Genomic DNA, 16,508 nt, shown 5'->3' with positions numbered 1-16,508 from the left:
ACCAAGGGTGAGGCTCTGGGAACATCTAAGCAGCTCCAAAATCAGTTAAGTGCATTAGAACATGAAAACAGCCAGAGGGGCTGCAGGAAAGAAGGAGATCATCACAGGAGAGAAAGCACAAAAGGGTTCCTAATCCCTGTAACTCTCTTTCACTGCCTCACAGACACCTCTGCTAAAAGGAAAAATAACTTCTCTTATCCACGCATGACATCGCTGGAGCCAGGCGGGCCAGCAGGCTGGGCGTGCGATTTTCCACTGTACATTGCGAGACCTGGCGCCGCAGCTCGAAAGGGAGTTTTTATTCCCAACAAAAGATAAAACAGCGCAATGTCTCCCTTCCTTGTTCTCTGTTCCTTTTTTTTTTTTTCAGGCTAATACCTGTCCAGCCGCATTGCTATAATCACTGTGTCAATCCCTTAATAGCGCGAGGCAGGTGTGGCTATCGGGGCGGCTGCGTTGCCTCATCTCCGCTCTCTTCTCTGTGGTCCTGTTTGAACCCTCTGCCCCGCGGTGGTCGCAGCACTCTCCACTCCTCACCGCTGTGTTTGTTGTGCTTTGCCCACCACTACTTTTGATACCAGCGCTGCTGATCCTGCTGTCGCATCAGCATCAAGTCTTGCAGCCTGCAGATGTGTAGGAAAAAAAGCACATCTGGAGGCAGGCACTAGCGCTGATAAGGATTGATAAGGATTGATCACACTCTTCCCATCAGGAATTGCACATAATGCATCCTGTCTAATGCAGCTCCAATTCTTTTTCTCTGATTTAGATTATTTTAAGCATTAAAACCTGCCTCAAATTGAAGAAATCGGGGCACAGGAGTTTTTTAGGCACTACAAATCTCTTCGAAGCCACAGACTGATTCTGCAGATGTTGTGACAGGTGAGGCACTGGGGGAACATCAGTCATCTCGCTTTAAACTCCCACTGTTGTAGGGAATTTCCAGCCCCCGTAGAGATTCACCCCAGACTGGTATGTAAGCAGAAATTACTGGAGTTTCTTCTCTTTTGAGCTACGTGATTTCTGCCAAATACGGTATCAGTACACAAACCGCACCAGGTCTAAGCTTGTCCCGGGGTAGAGGTCCTGACGGGAAAATTTCCGTCAGCCCATAGAAAGATTATGGATGTGCAGAGGTCTGGAGTCAGCAGCTTTTGTTGGCTTTAGACTCTTTAAACAAGCAAATAAATAGAATTGTGGATTTTTAATGATAGGAGACACTTGTGGTCGGGTTGGCACATCAGAGAGGATTCACCGAGGAGGAGCGGGGAGGAGGTGGAGTGAGCGCCTCTGTGTTTCAGGTGCAAGAGTGAAATGTTAAAACGTAGCCGTGAGCAAGGAAGGAGCCTTTGGTCTGAATCACGCCTGGTGCTGGGAACTGAAGGGGAAGGAGGAGATCCTCTTCGCCACAGTGCTTCTAGTGGGAAGTGACAAAAGACATGAAATTGGGGAGAGAAAAATGATGATACTGGAATTTGGCTCAAGCTGTCAGGGGTGACGAAAAGCGTGGGCAACGCCTCCTGCCCGGGCTATAAAGGGCTCCCAGCCGGGGGAAGTCAGCACTCGCTGTCTGCGCTGCCGAGCCCTCCTCACCCTCCCGCCTCCGCCAGCCTTCGCCATGAGCACCACTGTCAGGCAATTCTCCTCCTCCACCTCCCTCAAGGGATTCGGGGGCCCGGCTGGAGGCTCCAGCAGGCTTTCCTCCGTGCGTGTTGGAGGAGGAGGAGGCTACAGGGCTCCCAGTGTCCACGGAGGCTCTAGCAGCTACTCTGTCTCTTCGCGCATGGTCTCGGGGCTCGGAAGTGGCTACGGGGGCAGCTACTGCAGCAGCGTAGGAGGGGGCCTCGGCGGTGGCTTTGGGGGCAGCTATGGGGCTGGCTTTGGAGCTGGCTTTGGAGGTGGTGATGGTGTCCTCCTGGTTGGGGAAAAGGAGACGATGCAGAACCTCAACGACCGCCTGGCCTCCTACCTGGACAAAGTGCGTGCCCTGGAGGAGGCCAACACCGACCTGGAGGTGAAGATCAGGGAATGGTACAAGAAGCAGGCGCCTGGTCCAGAGCGTGACTACAGCCCCTACTACAGAACTATTGAGGAGCTCAGGAACAAGGTAGGATGCTGTGATTAACACTATGGGATGTCTCATTACCGGAGAGGAAGCAGAAACACTGACTGTTCCCTCTGTAATTAGTCAGCACTAACGGTGGCGTAAGAAGTGTCTTAGATGCACGTGCAGAGCACCAGGCTGGGGATTCAGAGATGTCTCAATGTCAGCTTTTGATTACATCCTTCCAGGTGGAGCCAATGGCAGTTTGCACTGGAAGAAGGAGATGTAAGAGAACATAATGCAAAAATGAAGAATGAGACACAAGTCCGCATTGAGAACGCATGGCGTTCCTCGAGTTTAAAGTGAACCTGCAGGGAAAGTTGTAGATGTCAAAGAATTTGCAAACTTGTTTCAGCTCCTCCTATTGATGTGGTTTGGATGCTAAAGAGAAAAAGATGGAACTGCCCAATAACGTTTTCTTCTCCTTTTGGCAGTCACTGCTCCAGGGCTGGGTTCGATGCCACCCACCCAGGCAGCTCTGAAGGGATTTCTCTCTGCTCTGATTTGATTTCCACCACCCAATTTTGGAGGCAATACTCAAGAGCAGACTGTTCTTCTCTGTTCCTTCATCCGTGTGAACTGCCCCCAGTAAACACAAAAGGAGGCAGAGTAGAGCGAGAGCTGCAGGAGAGCTGGCAAATGACGCAGGGAATTCTTTTCTCTCCCTCTCTTGATGGCCTCTCAGAGTCTGGAACCTTCTCCCAGTGTGGATAATTTGCTCCTGGTTTTTCTAATACATAAATCAGAAGCTGTAGGTACCTGCTTAACGCAGTTTGCTCCATTTCTGCAGTTAAAACATTAAATCCATCCCAGAACAAATGGGTTTGCCAATCAGGAGCTTCCTCCTGCTCCATCGGTCCTACAGAGCCTGGTGCTGTGGAAGGAGGAGCTGATGATTCCTCCTTGACCCTTGCATAATCAGCACATGCCCTGCAGCATGGGAACAAATGCCTCATGAGGTCTCACATAGCTCACATGGCTTTGTGCTGTCTTTTGAAATGTTTCCCAAAGGATTTTTGGAAAGGGAGGTCACAGAGTAACCAGCCCCTTCCTCCAGTCATTCTCAGCTCTGTCTCACTTGTCCTGGTTAAATACACACCTCTGCTAAGGAAACCCCAACCTTCCCCAAAACTGTTCCTGTCCTGACAGTCTCATTTGTGCTCCCATCCCCTGGTCGGCCAGGAGATGTTCTGACATTTATTTGGTGCTTTTGCCTTATCCTCCATCCTCCAGGTCCTGGTGGCCACAGTTGACAACGCTAACCTCCTCCTGCAGATTGACAATGCCAGGCTGACAGCCGATGACTTCAGGACCAAGTAAGACACATTTCCTGGGAAAAATGGAACAAAATCTGCAGAGATGGTTGATGAAATGGGGAGAAAATCCCACCCAAACCCCCAAAAGGCAATGTGGAAACAAAGCCTTCAAAATGAAGATGTAACTTCCAAAGCAGCTGATTACTGTGTTCAGTCTCGGAATCCTCAGCACAGGAAGGACATGGATCTGTTAGAGTAGGGATAGGCTGAGGGAGAGTGGTTTTGAGCTGAAAGAGGGGAAATTGAGATGAGATCTTAGGAAGAAATGTTTTGCTGTGAGGGTGGGGAGGCCCTGGCCCATGTTGCCCAGAACAGTGGTGGCTGCCCCATCCCTGGAGGGGTTCCAGGACAGGTTAGATGGGGCTTGGAGCAACCAGATCCAGTGGGAGGTGTCCCTGCCCATGACAGTGGGTGGAACTGGATGGGCTTTAAGGTCCCTTCCAACCCAACCCATTCCATTATTTCATAATCTAAATCTATAGGCACTTAAGGATTGTTTTCTGTCCATCAAAACCTCCACCACTTTACTCCCATCGCTCGTTCCTCTGGGGTATGAGCTGTCCTGAACAGAGAACTTCCACTGCACCTCTGCATATTTAACTTGTGTGTGTGTAGCTCAGCAAAGCCCAGACCCAGCCGCACGGCCCGGTGACATCAGGGTAATGGTGATGCTCTAGACTCAGATGGACACTGTTTTATCTCCTGCTCCCCTGCATTCACCATCAGAAGGTTGTCCATGCACCACAGAGGTTGTGCAGTATTGACATGATGCCAGTGGCATGGAAGAAGAGAACAACAAACCGAGGTGCTCTCTTCCCAGTTGGGCAAAATCCTGTGCAACTTTTGAGACTGTTCTTGTGTCCCCCCAGGTTTGAGACGGAGCAGGCTCTGCGCATGAGCGTGGAGGCCGACATCAACGGCCTGCGCAGAGTCCTGGATGAGCTGACCCTGGCCAGAGCTGACCTGGAGATGCAGATCGAGAACCTGAAGGAGGAGCTGGCTTATCTGAAAAAGAACCATGAGGAGGTGAGAACAGATCAAGTCCAGCCTGGGCCCAGAAATTTGAGGTCCGGTCCAACCTTTACAGCTCTGCTGAGTTTTGAATTGCTAGGAGGAAAGATGAGAAGTGCTGGTAAAGAAGTAGAGATGATCCATTTGGGATAACAGCGCATCCTCTCCAGAACTTGTATAAAACCCAGTCACCACTTGTTATGTCAGTAATGTCCACTGTAGCTGTCAGAGATTTATCAACAGTCCTGGCAGCTTCAGACCTGGAAGGTCAACCTCCTGACAAATGAAGCAACTTTAGGCTCTGATTTAGTCTCTGATGAATTCACTCAGAGAGAGACTTCTTAAGAGTTTGGATTATTTTAATTGTGATTGTGGAGCAAAACCTCTGGTTTGCTCCCTGTTGATCCCCCTGAGAAATAGCTGCCACAGGACGCTATCTTTCCTGAAAAACTCTCTCTTGAGAGGAACATCCTTATACGCTGATGGTTGGATTCCATGAAGATGGGATTGCATGAAGATGGGTTTCTCTCTTCTCCCAGGAAATGAATGTTCTGCGCGGGCAGGTGGGTGGAGAGATCAGCGTGGAGATGGATGCTGCTCCTGGAGTCGACCTCACCAAGATCCTGGCTGAGATGAGGGAGCAGTACGAGAGCCTGGCCGAAAAGAACCGCAGGGATGCCGAGCAGTGGTTCTTCAGCAAGGTGAGCTGGCTCACCGGCAGCAGAGCGGGATGCGAGGAACCCAAGGCTGTGCCTGCTTGGTGGTGCTGGAATGACATGGGTTTGCCTCTTGCAGACGGAAGAGCTGAACCGGGAGGTGGCCATCAACACGGAGCAGCTTCAGAGCGGCAAGACGGAGATCACAGAGCTACGACGCACCATCCAGAGCCTGGAGATTGACCTCCAATCCCAGCTCAGCACGGTATGAGAGGCCAATTCCCAGCAGGGTGGGGGCGCACGGGCCAGGGGACGCATGGGTGCTCCCATCCTTCCTACCCTTCATCCCCCCTGAACCTGTCCCTCTCCTCTGCACACAGAAAGCGGCGTTGGAGGGCACTTTGGCCGACACCGAAGCTCGCTACGGCACCCAGCTGGCCCAGCTGCAGGTGCTGATCACCAGCGTGGAGGAGCAGCTGGCCGAGCTGCGGTGCGACATGGAGCGCCAGAACCAAGAGTACAGGGTCCTCCTGGACGTCAAGTGCCGCCTGGAGCAGGAGATCGCCACGTACCGCCGGCTCCTGGAGGGCGAGGATGCCCAGTACATAGAGGGGCTTTGCTTGGGAGGGCACGTGGGGAGGAGATGGGTTATAGCAAGGGAAATAAGAAATGAACAACCTGCATTCCCTGGAGGATCCTGTGATCCCGTTCCTGAGCCGTGGCACGCAACTGGGTCTCTCTTTTCATCCCTACTAGTCCAGAACAGCCCAGAGGTTATCAGAGCTCTGTGATATCCCTGGGATCCACTTCCCATCCCTCCTGTGTCTGTGTGATGGTGGGGAGGGAACAGGAACCACTGCTCGGTGGTACAACAGGGATGTGTGTGCTACCTTTGTGTCTGAATCCTCATGGGACGCAAACATCCTTACCATAACCTCCCTTTAATTTTTGACACTAGGCAGGTTCCAGAAGGCATTTTAGTCACATATTGATACAAGAAGAAGAGGCGGGGTTTTAAATAATGATTTTCTCAAAGAGCCTACTCACTTTTTTCTGTTTCTGACCATCCTTTCTCTTTTCTCCTCCCACAGCATGACTTCCCACTATGTCTCGCAGCCTGTGAAAGAAGGTATGTCTTGGCTGAAGCTCTGATCACACTAAATCTCAGACTCTCCCCACTAAATGACTAAAATTATTATTTCATTATATTTTCAATATGTGAATTGACGCAAACCACTTTTATGCTATGCCAGAGAACGTTTCAGAAGATTATTTGTGCAGACTGAAACCATAGGTGGTTTCAGAGGGCCATCAAGAAGATCCGGGGGCTGGAGGACCTCCCATCTGAGGACAGACTGAGAGAGTTGGGGTTGTTCAGCCTGGAGAAGAGAAAGCTGTAGGGAGACCTTAGAGCAGCTTCCAGTACGGAAAGGGGCTCCAGGAAAGCTGGGGAGGGGCTCTGCATCAGGGAGGGCAGGGAGAGGACAAGGGGGAACAGTTTGGTGTTGAAAGAGAGGAGATTGAGATGAGATCTTAGGAAGAAATGTTTCCCTGTGAGGGTGGGGAGGCCCTGGCCCAGGTTGCCCAGAGCAGTGGTGGCTGCCCCATCCCTGGAGGGGTTCAAGGCCAGGTTGGATGGGGTTTGGAGCAACCGGATCCAGTGGGAGGTGTCCCTGCCCATGGATGGGCTTTAAGGTCCCTTCCAATCCAAACCATTCCATGATTCTATGGTACAATAAAGTATTTGGGGTAGGAATGTGGTCTATCTATTGGGTTGCTGAGGCAGTTGTCAGTAGTAACAAATCTGTCCATGAAAATCTTTAAAGCACTTTCTCCTCTTTCCCTATAAATAACGGTTCCTCCTTTCTCTGTTGTAGGACCTGTCACTACTCGTCAAATCCGCACAATATTCGAGGAAGTCCAGGACGGGAAGGTGATTTCCTCCCGCGAGCAGATCACCCAGGCTGCCCTCTGAGACGCTGCCTGGTTTGCTGCAAACCTCATGTAGCAACGCAGAAGAAGATCCCAGCTTTTGTGCTCTGGCTATGGAGATCACAAAGAGCATCTTCTCTTTCTATCACAGCCCTGCTACCCTTAACCTTTCTCCAAGTGCTGTGCCATGCTCAGAAATCCAATAAAGCTTTTCTTCACACTTTGTGCAAACGTGGGGCTTGTCTTGTTGCTCTGAAAAGCCAGACTCTCCCACTCCGGAGCTGCAGAATAAAGCTTCTCTCTGGAAGGAGTCATTCTGCATCTTTGGTACCCGGGTGGTGGGGCCAGTGGACCTACACTTCCATGATATCCGAGATCTGTCTGCTTCGGAGGAAAGAGCTGATGTGGTTGGAGGTCTAGAAAGGAATTGATTGTGCAGTCAGAGGAGGTGAAACTTGTGGGAGCCTTTATATTTCATCTCAGATTTGGCACTGGGACTTTCAGGTTGGGCAAAGTGCTGCTTCCCCGGCTGCAATGAACAGCAACAGCAGAGCTGAAGCTTTTACCTCAGAGAGTCCAAGCAAGAAAATGAACAAATCCCAGGTCATGCAGCCAGGACCCTGCAAACAATTCCCTGCCCAGCGCTGACTCTGCAGTTGTTGCACAGTTCAGATAAAAGCTTTGTGGTAAAGAGAAATTGAGCTGTAGATCCAGCCTGGAGGAGAAAAGGCTCTGGGGAGATCCTAGAGCAGCCTCCCAGTCCTGAAAGGGGCTCCAGGAAACCTGGGGAGGGGCTCTGGATCAGGGAAGGCAGGGATAGGATGAGGGGGAAGGGTTTTAAGATGAAAGAGGGGAAATTGAGATGAGATCTTAGGAAGAAATGTTTTGCTGTGAGGGTGGGGAGGCCCTGGCCCAGGTTGCCCAGAGCAGTGGTGGTGCCCCATCCCTGGAGGGGTTCAAGGCCAGGTTGGATGGGGCTTGGAGCAACCGGATCCAGTGGGAGGTGTCCCTGCCCATGGGAGTGGAACTGGATGGGCTTTGAGGTCCCTTCCAATCCAGACCATTCCATGATTCCATGTGGCAGGGATAGACTGGCTGACACCCCTCCAGAAATACAAACTCAGCTTGGTGCAATTCTTGCTTCCAAAGGAACTGCTAAAGGGTAAGAAAAACAAGTGATGGGAAGTGGTGGGTATGGTCTGTACAAGAAAAAAAGATTCAAATTCCTCTGGGAGCTATTTCGGTCACTCCCTGACTGCCAGTGGCTCCTCCTGACGCAGCAGTTCACGTTGCCGTCAGCTGGCCCAGCTGTTCCTGGAAAGCCAGTTCAGACACATCCTTGGCTGGATTCTTCCATTCATTGCTCCAACTTCCTAATCAATGGGATGGAGCAGAGAAGCACTACTTGATGTGTCTTAGAATAGAGCTGGCCATGCAGTTTTAAGTCCATTTTCCAGAAAATCTGCCTGGACTTTATGGTGAGATAAGAGATAATTCAGGTTTTTTTCAAAACATCGAAAGAATGATTCACCCCCAGTGAATCAGAGACTCACAGAATTACTAAGGTTGGACAACACCTCTAAGATCATCAAATCCAAACAACAGCCCAAACCCATGGTGCCTCCTGAACCATGTCCGAAGTGCCACATCCACATGCATTTTGAACCCCTGGAGACTCCACCACTGCCCTGGGCAGCCTTGTCTAGTGCTTTATCACTCTTTCAGTAAAGAAATTTTTCCCAATATCCAATTTAAACCTCCGCTGGCACAACTTGAGGCCATTTCCTCTCATCCGATCTCTTGTTACTTGGGAGAAGAGCCCAGCACCCACCTCCCCACAACCTCCTTTCTGGGAGCTGCAGAGAGCTCTTGATTAGGGAGTGCAGGGATAGGACAAGAGGAATGGTTTTCAGCTGAAAGAGGGGAGATTGAGATGAGATCTTAGGAAGAAATGTTCTCCTGTGAAGGTGGGGAGGCCCTGGCCCAGGTTGCCCAGAGCAGTGGTGGCTGCCCCATCCCTGGAGGGGTTCAAGGCCAGGTTGGATGGGGCTTGGAGCAACCGGATCCAGTGGGAGGTGTTCCTGCCCATGGCAGAGGGTGGAACTGGATGGGCTTTGAGGCCCCTTCCAAGCTAAACTGTTCCATGATTCTACGATCTCCAAGGTCTGCTGATTTGTATGTTTGGAGTCAGAAATTCATTGCCATTTTCCTCCTGAAGTGAGGCAGAATTGTGTGGTTAAACACCTGTGTGCTACCATGAAATTACTGTTATGCTCTAGAACCAGCATTCGGATTCTGGAAGGTGTAAAAACCAGGCTCCAAGTGTGCCTGTGCTCACGAAACAGTGGCAAAGTCTGGTTTATTAATAGTCAGCCTTTTATTTTCAGGAGAGCGTGCTACGAGCACTACGCAGTCATTTGTGGTTGTGTTCAATGGGAGGTCATGTAAATAAAGTCTTAGAAATTGTAATATGTTGTTTTAAGTCTTAATTAACCCCTCATGATTTTAATTGCTGCCTTGTGGTATTATCAAAATATCACAGATATTTTGAGCAGTGTGGATTTCTATGACGCAGCGGTTAAGTAGGAAACAAAAGATGAAAGAAAACGTAATTTCACGTAAAGAACGAACCCATTGTGAACCTTGTGACAGTTCTCCATCTCTCCAAAAGGCTTTGCTCATGGCAGGGCTGAGGGTTTGGACTTACACGGGGGGCTGTTTTGTCACTGATGTCACCCCTTTCTCTGTGCCACCAGGGCACGCAGTAGGGACAGCCCAGTTCAGCCCTTGCATCACCCGGGTGAAGGTGAAGAGAGGAAGACAGCACATTCCTGGGAACTACACATCCCTGCCGCCCCCGCGCTGCTGCACCTTTGCCATCTGCACCTGGGGAAGGTGAGCAGAAAGTGGGCGTCTGCTGGCTCTGCGCCGTCTCCCGGTGCTCACGCGACAAGAAGATGCTGCCGCCAAGAGACTGAACCCATCCTCCGGCCGGAGCAAACACAGCAGAGATTCCTCTTCTCCGGTTCTCCGAGCCGTACAGACTTGTCTCTATTCACCGGTGGCAAATGGGAACATCGCTAGCTGTGCTTCTCCATAGCAGCCAACTCCTGATAGTCCAAGGACACATCCCACTCCTGCATCGTTTCCAGCCTTCTGCAGATGGAGAGGAGGGCGTCGTGCCCTTCAAAGCTCCTTGGACAGATGCCTCTGGTGCTTTACTTCAATACCCTCTCCCCCCTCCCTTGGCAAATGATCTAAGGAAGACTTGGCTGTTGGGAAGGGGCTGTTGGGGCCTGTCTGCGGAGACAATACGCCGTGTACACACATGAGAAATACCTTCTCCTCCACACCCTGCATTATTAGGCAGTGACACTCAGCTCTGTGGTTTCTGCGTGACGCAGGTCAGCAGGGAGAGCAGCCCGCAGAGCTGGACCATGCCTGGGGCGTGCAGTTTTTGAGCCTTTTTGCTCTTCAGAGGCAAGCGCTATCTCTCCTGGAGCTCTGTTTATGAGGCAGCTGTAAATTCCAAACTCAAACTGAGATTGCCCTCCCTGGTCACCACTGTTTGAGATGTTAATCACAGAAAACACCATTAGCATTAGCTGCTAGGCTATGTTACTGTTGACTTTGTGCTCTTGTTCACAGTGCTTAGAGTCCAGAAACTTTTTCCTTCATCTACTTTATGCTATTCCACATTCTCGCCTGGAGCATCTCAGAATTTTTAAGTTATTCCAGCTAGCAACCATCCCTCACCCCTTCTGAATTGTTCATTAAGCTCTCGTTCACAACAAACAAGACAAAACATCCCCTGCTTATTGCCTTTTCATATTCCCCTGCTCTTGGGTGGTCCCCAAGGTGAAACCTGTATGAGCCCTGAAGCCTGAGCTCCCTTTTCATTGTTTTTCGTTACAGATCATCCCTCTCTCTGCGGATAAAAGAGAGGATTTATATTTTCCAGGACTGGGAGCCAAGTTCCTTCCAGCACTTTGTACTCCTGGGACTGTGGATGCACGTTCAGGGCTTCAGGACAATGCTCTTGTCCCTGCAGGTGTGCAGTGTGTGCAGCCCGAGCTGAGGTGGGAAACACGAGTAGCTGGGACAAAAATACACAGCAAAAGAGATGCTGACTTTTACTTCATTGAAACACTGCCTGAATAGCTCGGTTTCAGAGCTAACTGTACAAAGCAGCATTAAAATGTAGCCCTGAGCAAGGAGCCTCCTACTTGAATCACACCTGACTATTTACTTGGAAACGGAAGAAGCATAAAGACGCCCTTGGTGAGATAAAACGTTTCTAGTGGAATAGGACAGAAAAAAAAAGAGTGAATAGAACAAAGGCAAAAATGATGATTCTGGAAGTTGGCTCAGATTTTAGGAGTGATGAAAATCATTGGGAATGCAACAGGGGAAAAAAAAAAAAAAATGCGTGGGCAACGCCTCCTGCCCGGGCTATAAAGGGCTCCCAGCCGGGGGAAGTCAGCACTCGCTGTCTGCGCTGCCGAGCCCTCCTCAGCCCTCCTCAGCCCTCCGCCAGCCTTCGCCATGAGCACCACTGTCAGGCAATTCTCCTCCTCCACTTCCCTCAAGGGATTCGGGGGCCCGGCTGGAGGCTCCAGCAGGCTTTCCTCCGTGCGTGTTGGAGGAGGAGGAGGCTACAGGGCTCCCAGTGTCCACGGAGGCTCTAGCAGCTACTCTGTCTCTTCGCGCATCGTCTCGGGGCTCGGAAGTGGCTACGGGGGCAGCTACTGCAGCAGCGTAGGAGGGGGCCTCGGCGGTGGCTTTGGGGGCAGCTATGGGGCTGGCTTTGGAGCTGGCTTTGGAGGTGGCTTTGGAGGTGGTGATGGAATCCTCCCAGCTGGGGAAAAGGAGACGATGCAGAACCTCAACGACCGCCTGGCCTCCTACCTGGACAAAGTGCGTGCCCTGGAGGAGGCCAACACCGACCTGGAGGTCAAGATCAGGGAATGGTACAAGAAGCAGGCGCCTGGTCCAGAGCGTGACTACAGCCCCTACTACAGGACAATCGAGGAGCTCAGGAACAAGGTAGGATGCTGTGATTACCAAGATATCTTCATTAAAATCACTTTTAGAAAGATGACCGTGTTCCCAGTAGCTGAAGGGAAGAGCATTAATAAAAGACAGGTAATGAGGAAGGAAAAAAGAAAGCATGCTTAGAAATAAGAGTCATCATTTATCAACAGCAGGTTCTTGGTCATGTCCTCCACGAGGCATGGAAACAAAGATTGGTTTCTATCCACTGTTGCAGTGTAGGGAGAAAGACAGGCAAGAAAGCAGGAGTCAGAGCATCCCAGGCATTGGTACAGGTTACCTGATGCTACAAGATTCTCCCTCCCATGCCAGTCACTTCCTGCCGTCCTTCCCTCCTCTCTGTGTGAGCTCTCTCTGCCAGGCTCCCACCGAGCCCTTTGCAGGGAGGGACAATTCTCTTTTCAGCCCTGTGCTCTACTGAATGCCATGCAAATGGAGATGCCAAGTCACTCTCATGAATACCTTACAAATAAGATCTTCCCTAGCCTGATAGGAGGCTTGAGGCAGAGGTTAGAAAAGAAAGAAGCTGCCCTATGGTCTGTTTGTTCTTTGGGAGGTGCAAACAGACACAAATGAACATCCAGGAGTGAGAATATAGTGGGCTGTGGTAGGTGCTGGTCAGGTGTGTGCCCTGCTCCATATGCAGTGGATGAAACCATGGCCAAGCTCATTTCTTCATTCTTAGCAGCTCCCGGCTGACTTTAGGCAAATGTCCTTAAACAAAAGTACCGATATCTGTCCTTCCTCTCCTACTCTGCCACCTCTGTCCTCTCTCTGCCCTCGTTACTCACTATGAGCTGATTGCCTGGTCCTTCACCACTGCCTGTGAGGTGACAGCAGCCTTCGTCAGCTCAGGCTCCACTGGAGGGGCTGGAGGTGGGGTGGTTGGGTCGTTACGACACCTGAGTGTGAATTCCAGAGCAATGGGGCAGCAGCCCTGACAAGCTCACGGGCCAAACCCCAGGGGAATTCACATCCCTGGAATTTTTCTGTTTTTTTAAGCCTTCTCTTGGGTTTCACCTTGGGGTGAAGGGCTCTTGCCTCATACATAAAGCTATTCTTTGAATTCCAGCATGTGAAGTGTGCTCTGATGTGGAACACAGGACATGTGGAGGCAGAAGCTATCTCCAGATTGAGGCACTGAAGTGCTGAGTCTCAGAGAAACCCTCTGCTTGTCATCCAGAGGGAGGCAGCCCCTTCCCTCCCCTCCTGCCCTGCAGCTGGGAAATGACCACATCAATCCTCCTGGATTATAGTTTGGATATCCACTGAAGTGTCAGAACGCAGCGAGAGCTTTTCATTAGCTTGCGGCTACAGAAATTACTGTTCATTAAACAGCCAATAATTTGCAAAATCCCAGAACAAATATTTGCACCTCAGGTGCAATTACAAAAGCAAAACGGTTCAGACACTCCTTCCTCAACCCTTTTTTTCCTTCTCAGCTGGGCTGTCCAGCATTGCCAGACAAAGCGCTGCTGGGATTCTGAGTGTGGTTGAGCATCTGGAGATGCCACTCCAGCACTGAACCAGTGCCAACGGGAGATTGAACATAGATATCATAAAACCATAGAATGGTTTGGGTTGGAAGAGACCTTAAAGATCATTTAGTTCCATCTAGTATCCTCCAGCCCAGCAGGCAGGAGGTCCAGTGCTGCTCCAATCCTTCTGATCGGGAGCTCAGGCAGCAGCATGCCATTTTCTCCAACCACTTGTTCACTCTTTTGCTTTCTTCTATCCACATCCCCAGATTCTTGCTGCAACCGTCGAAAATGCCAACATCGTCTTGCAGATTGACAACGCCAGGCTGGCAGCTGATGACTTCAGAACGAAGTAAGTCCGATGCCTTCAATATTTCTTACAAGGAAGGAGAGAAAACCCAGTCTCTTTAAGGCTTTTATTTGCTTTCTGCACCTGAAGTTGCTTCACATGGTCACAGCTCAGTAGAAGTGTGAAATTTGGGAAGAGCTGTAGCTCTTCCTGGACGTTGCACAGTCTGGACATTCCTGCGCTGTGGAGAGCTGTGCATGCACGTTTAATGAAGGATGCTTGGCAGAAATAGGTCAAGCTGAGGAAGGAAACAACAAGGATGGACCTGTACCAGTTGGGCTGCATGGTGCAACCTTGTGTGTGTCCCCCCAGGTTTGAGACGGAGCAGGCTCTGCGCATGAGTGTGGAAGCCGACATCAACGGCCTGCGCAGAGTCCTGGATGAGCTGACCCTGGCCAGAGCTGACCTGGAGATGCAGATCGAGAACCTGAAGGAGGAGCTGGCTTATCTGAAGAAGAACCATGAGGAGGTGAGAACGGGGCCAGGCTTAAACCGAAAACTGCATAATGGAAAAGGGTGATCAAATGTGCAGGAGTGTCCCTGCAATCAGGGCTGTCAGGAGACACTCAAGTGGGTGAGGGAGTGGGAAATGATCAAATGATCCCTTCTGACAAGACCTCCAGGAGAAGGTCTGTGGGACTCTTATTCTGGGTGCAAATAAAAAATTCGACATGATGAGAATATACTGATTTCACTCTGGATGTGCATCACGTGTCTCTCTTCTGGCAGGAAATGAATGCCCTGCGCGGGCAGGTGGGTGGAGAGATCAGCGTGGAGATGGATGCTGCTCCTGGAGTCGACCTCACCAAGATCCTGGCTGAGATGAGGGAGCAGTACGAGAGCCTGGCCGAAAAGAACCGCAGGGATGCCGAGCAGTGGTTCTTCAGCAAGGTGAGCTGGCTCACCGGCAGCGGAGCGGGATGCGAGGGACCCAAGGCTGTGCCTGCTTGGTGGTGCTGGAATGACATGGGTTTGCCTCTTGCAGACGGAAGAGCTGAACCGGGAGGTGGCCATCAACACGGAGCAGCTTCAGAGCGGCAAGACGGAGATCACAGAGCTACGACGCACCATCCAGAGCCTGGAGATTGACCTCCAATCCCAGCTCAGCACGGTACGAGAGGCCAATTCCCGGCAGGGTGGGGGCGCACGGGCCAGGGGACGCATAGGTGCTCCCATCCTTCCTACCCTTCATCCCCCCTGACCCTGTCCCTCTCCTCTGCACACAGAAAGCGGCGTTGGAGGGCACCTTGGCCGACACCGAAGCTCGCTACGGCACCCAGCTGGCCCAGCTGCAGGTGCTGATCACCAGCGTGGAGGAGCAGCTGGCCGAGCTGCGGTGCGACATGGAGCGCCAGAACCAAGAGTACAGGGTCCTCCTGGACGTCAAGTGCCGCCTGGAGCAGGAGATCGCCACGTACCGCCGGCTCCTGGAGGGCGAGGATGCCCAGTACGTAGAGGGGCTTTGCTTGGGAGGGCACGCGGGGAGGAGATGGGTAACAGACACAAGATATGTTGTCTGGGGACCGATTGTAGCTTTCAGACTTCATCTTTATGTTCACCTCAGCCATGGATGCTCAGTGGCTCGGTCCCCAGTTTCTGTCTGCACCTTGTCCTGCTGGAAGGTGCAGTGGCTCCTCTTCTCTCCAAGAGACATCACACAGAATAATGGCTTTACCAACTGCAATGAGACTTTTCTCTTTCTCCTGCCTGAATACAGAGCTGTTATGCAAGGATTTTATCCCTAACTTTTCTTTGTTTATCTCCTTCTCTCGTAGCATCTCTTCCCAGTACTCCTCCGCCATGTCCTCACACTCTGGCAGAGACGGTAAGAGCCTGTCTTGCTACACATATTTATAACAGACAGCTTTGAGATCTGCTTTTAGAGCAGCCGTCAAATAGATGGAGTGAAAATCACTCCCGGGCGTGCCGTGCTGCCTCGCTGGCTGAACCAGTGACAGCTGTCAGGAGAGCCTGGCTCTTCTCTCTTCCCATGGGGTTGTTTAAAAGTGCATTTTCCAGGACCTTGTGGAATTTCTCACACCTTCCTCCAGAACGTGCAACATCTGCTAATGTGTTAAAAATTTCCTTCCTTCCTGGCACCTGAATAATTCCTCTCTGTTATCCTTTTGCAGTTACGACATCCTCCCGTCAGGTGCGCACCATCGTCGAGGAGGTGCAGGACGGGAAGGTGGTCTCCTCCCGGGAGCAGGTTGCGCTCACCACTCGCTAGGAGAGCAAACAGCTCCGTGGATCCTCAATCCCAGACTCGAGAGAGCGGCAAGCTGAGCCAAGCCCTGTCCGAGGCCGTGTGTGATGGGGTTGTGACAAGGAAAGCAGTCGGCTTCATTCATCTCCTCCTCCTCCCTCTTTCATCTTAATTTCCTGCGGGTGCCACTGTGCACTCTGTACACATTTAATAAAGCCTTTTTTTCTTGTTCATGCAACTGCGGACTTGTCTGTCACTGATACACGATCTCTTGAAGCCTCAGGGTTGTGTGCTCATGCCAGGGAAAGTCCTGAGAAACCACAAGTGTGAGTGAGGGGAGGGGAGTGAGGGGATACGGGCGCCACTTGAGGTGAAAATAAAGTCAGACAGCTTTTTCCACCGAA

General features: G+C 51.2%; 1 protein-coding gene across 2 annotated transcripts; it reads left to right on the top strand.

Moving 5' to 3' along the window:
• The first annotated feature begins 1,383 nt into the window (after positions 1 to 1,383).
• Positions 1,384 to 16,342, top strand: LOC104054415 (keratin, type I cytoskeletal 14). 2 transcript variants are annotated; one of them, XM_054088248.1, is made up of 9 exons: positions 1,457 to 1,898; positions 11,785 to 12,065; positions 13,819 to 13,901; positions 14,211 to 14,367; positions 14,628 to 14,789; positions 14,884 to 15,009; positions 15,125 to 15,345; positions 15,674 to 15,723; positions 16,031 to 16,342. In XM_054088248.1, exons 1-9 carry the CDS (start codon positions 1,619 to 1,621, stop codon positions 16,126 to 16,128), a joined length of 1,458 nt encoding a protein of 485 aa, XP_053944223.1. In that variant the 5' UTR covers positions 1,457 to 1,618; the 3' UTR covers positions 16,129 to 16,342. The 2 variants fall into 2 exon arrangements, with proteins under 2 accessions (XP_053944222.1, XP_053944223.1); XM_054088247.1 differs by lacking the exons at positions 11,785 to 12,065; positions 13,819 to 13,901; positions 14,211 to 14,367; ... (3 more) ...; positions 15,674 to 15,723; positions 16,031 to 16,342 and adding exons at positions 3,338 to 3,420; positions 4,290 to 4,446; positions 4,971 to 5,132; ... (2 more) ...; positions 6,179 to 6,216; positions 6,965 to 7,239 and having other exon boundaries at positions 1,384 to 2,107.
• The last annotated feature ends 166 nt before the right edge of the window (positions 16,343 to 16,508 follow it).

Source organism: Cuculus canorus, chromosome 25 (genome assembly GCF_017976375.1).
Source record: "Cuculus canorus isolate bCucCan1 chromosome 25, bCucCan1.pri, whole genome shotgun sequence".
NCBI classification, from domain to species: Eukaryota; Metazoa; Chordata; class Aves; order Cuculiformes; family Cuculidae; genus Cuculus; species Cuculus canorus.
The sequence above is the reverse complement of the archived record's forward strand: the minus strand, read 5'-3'. Positions and strand labels throughout refer to the sequence as shown.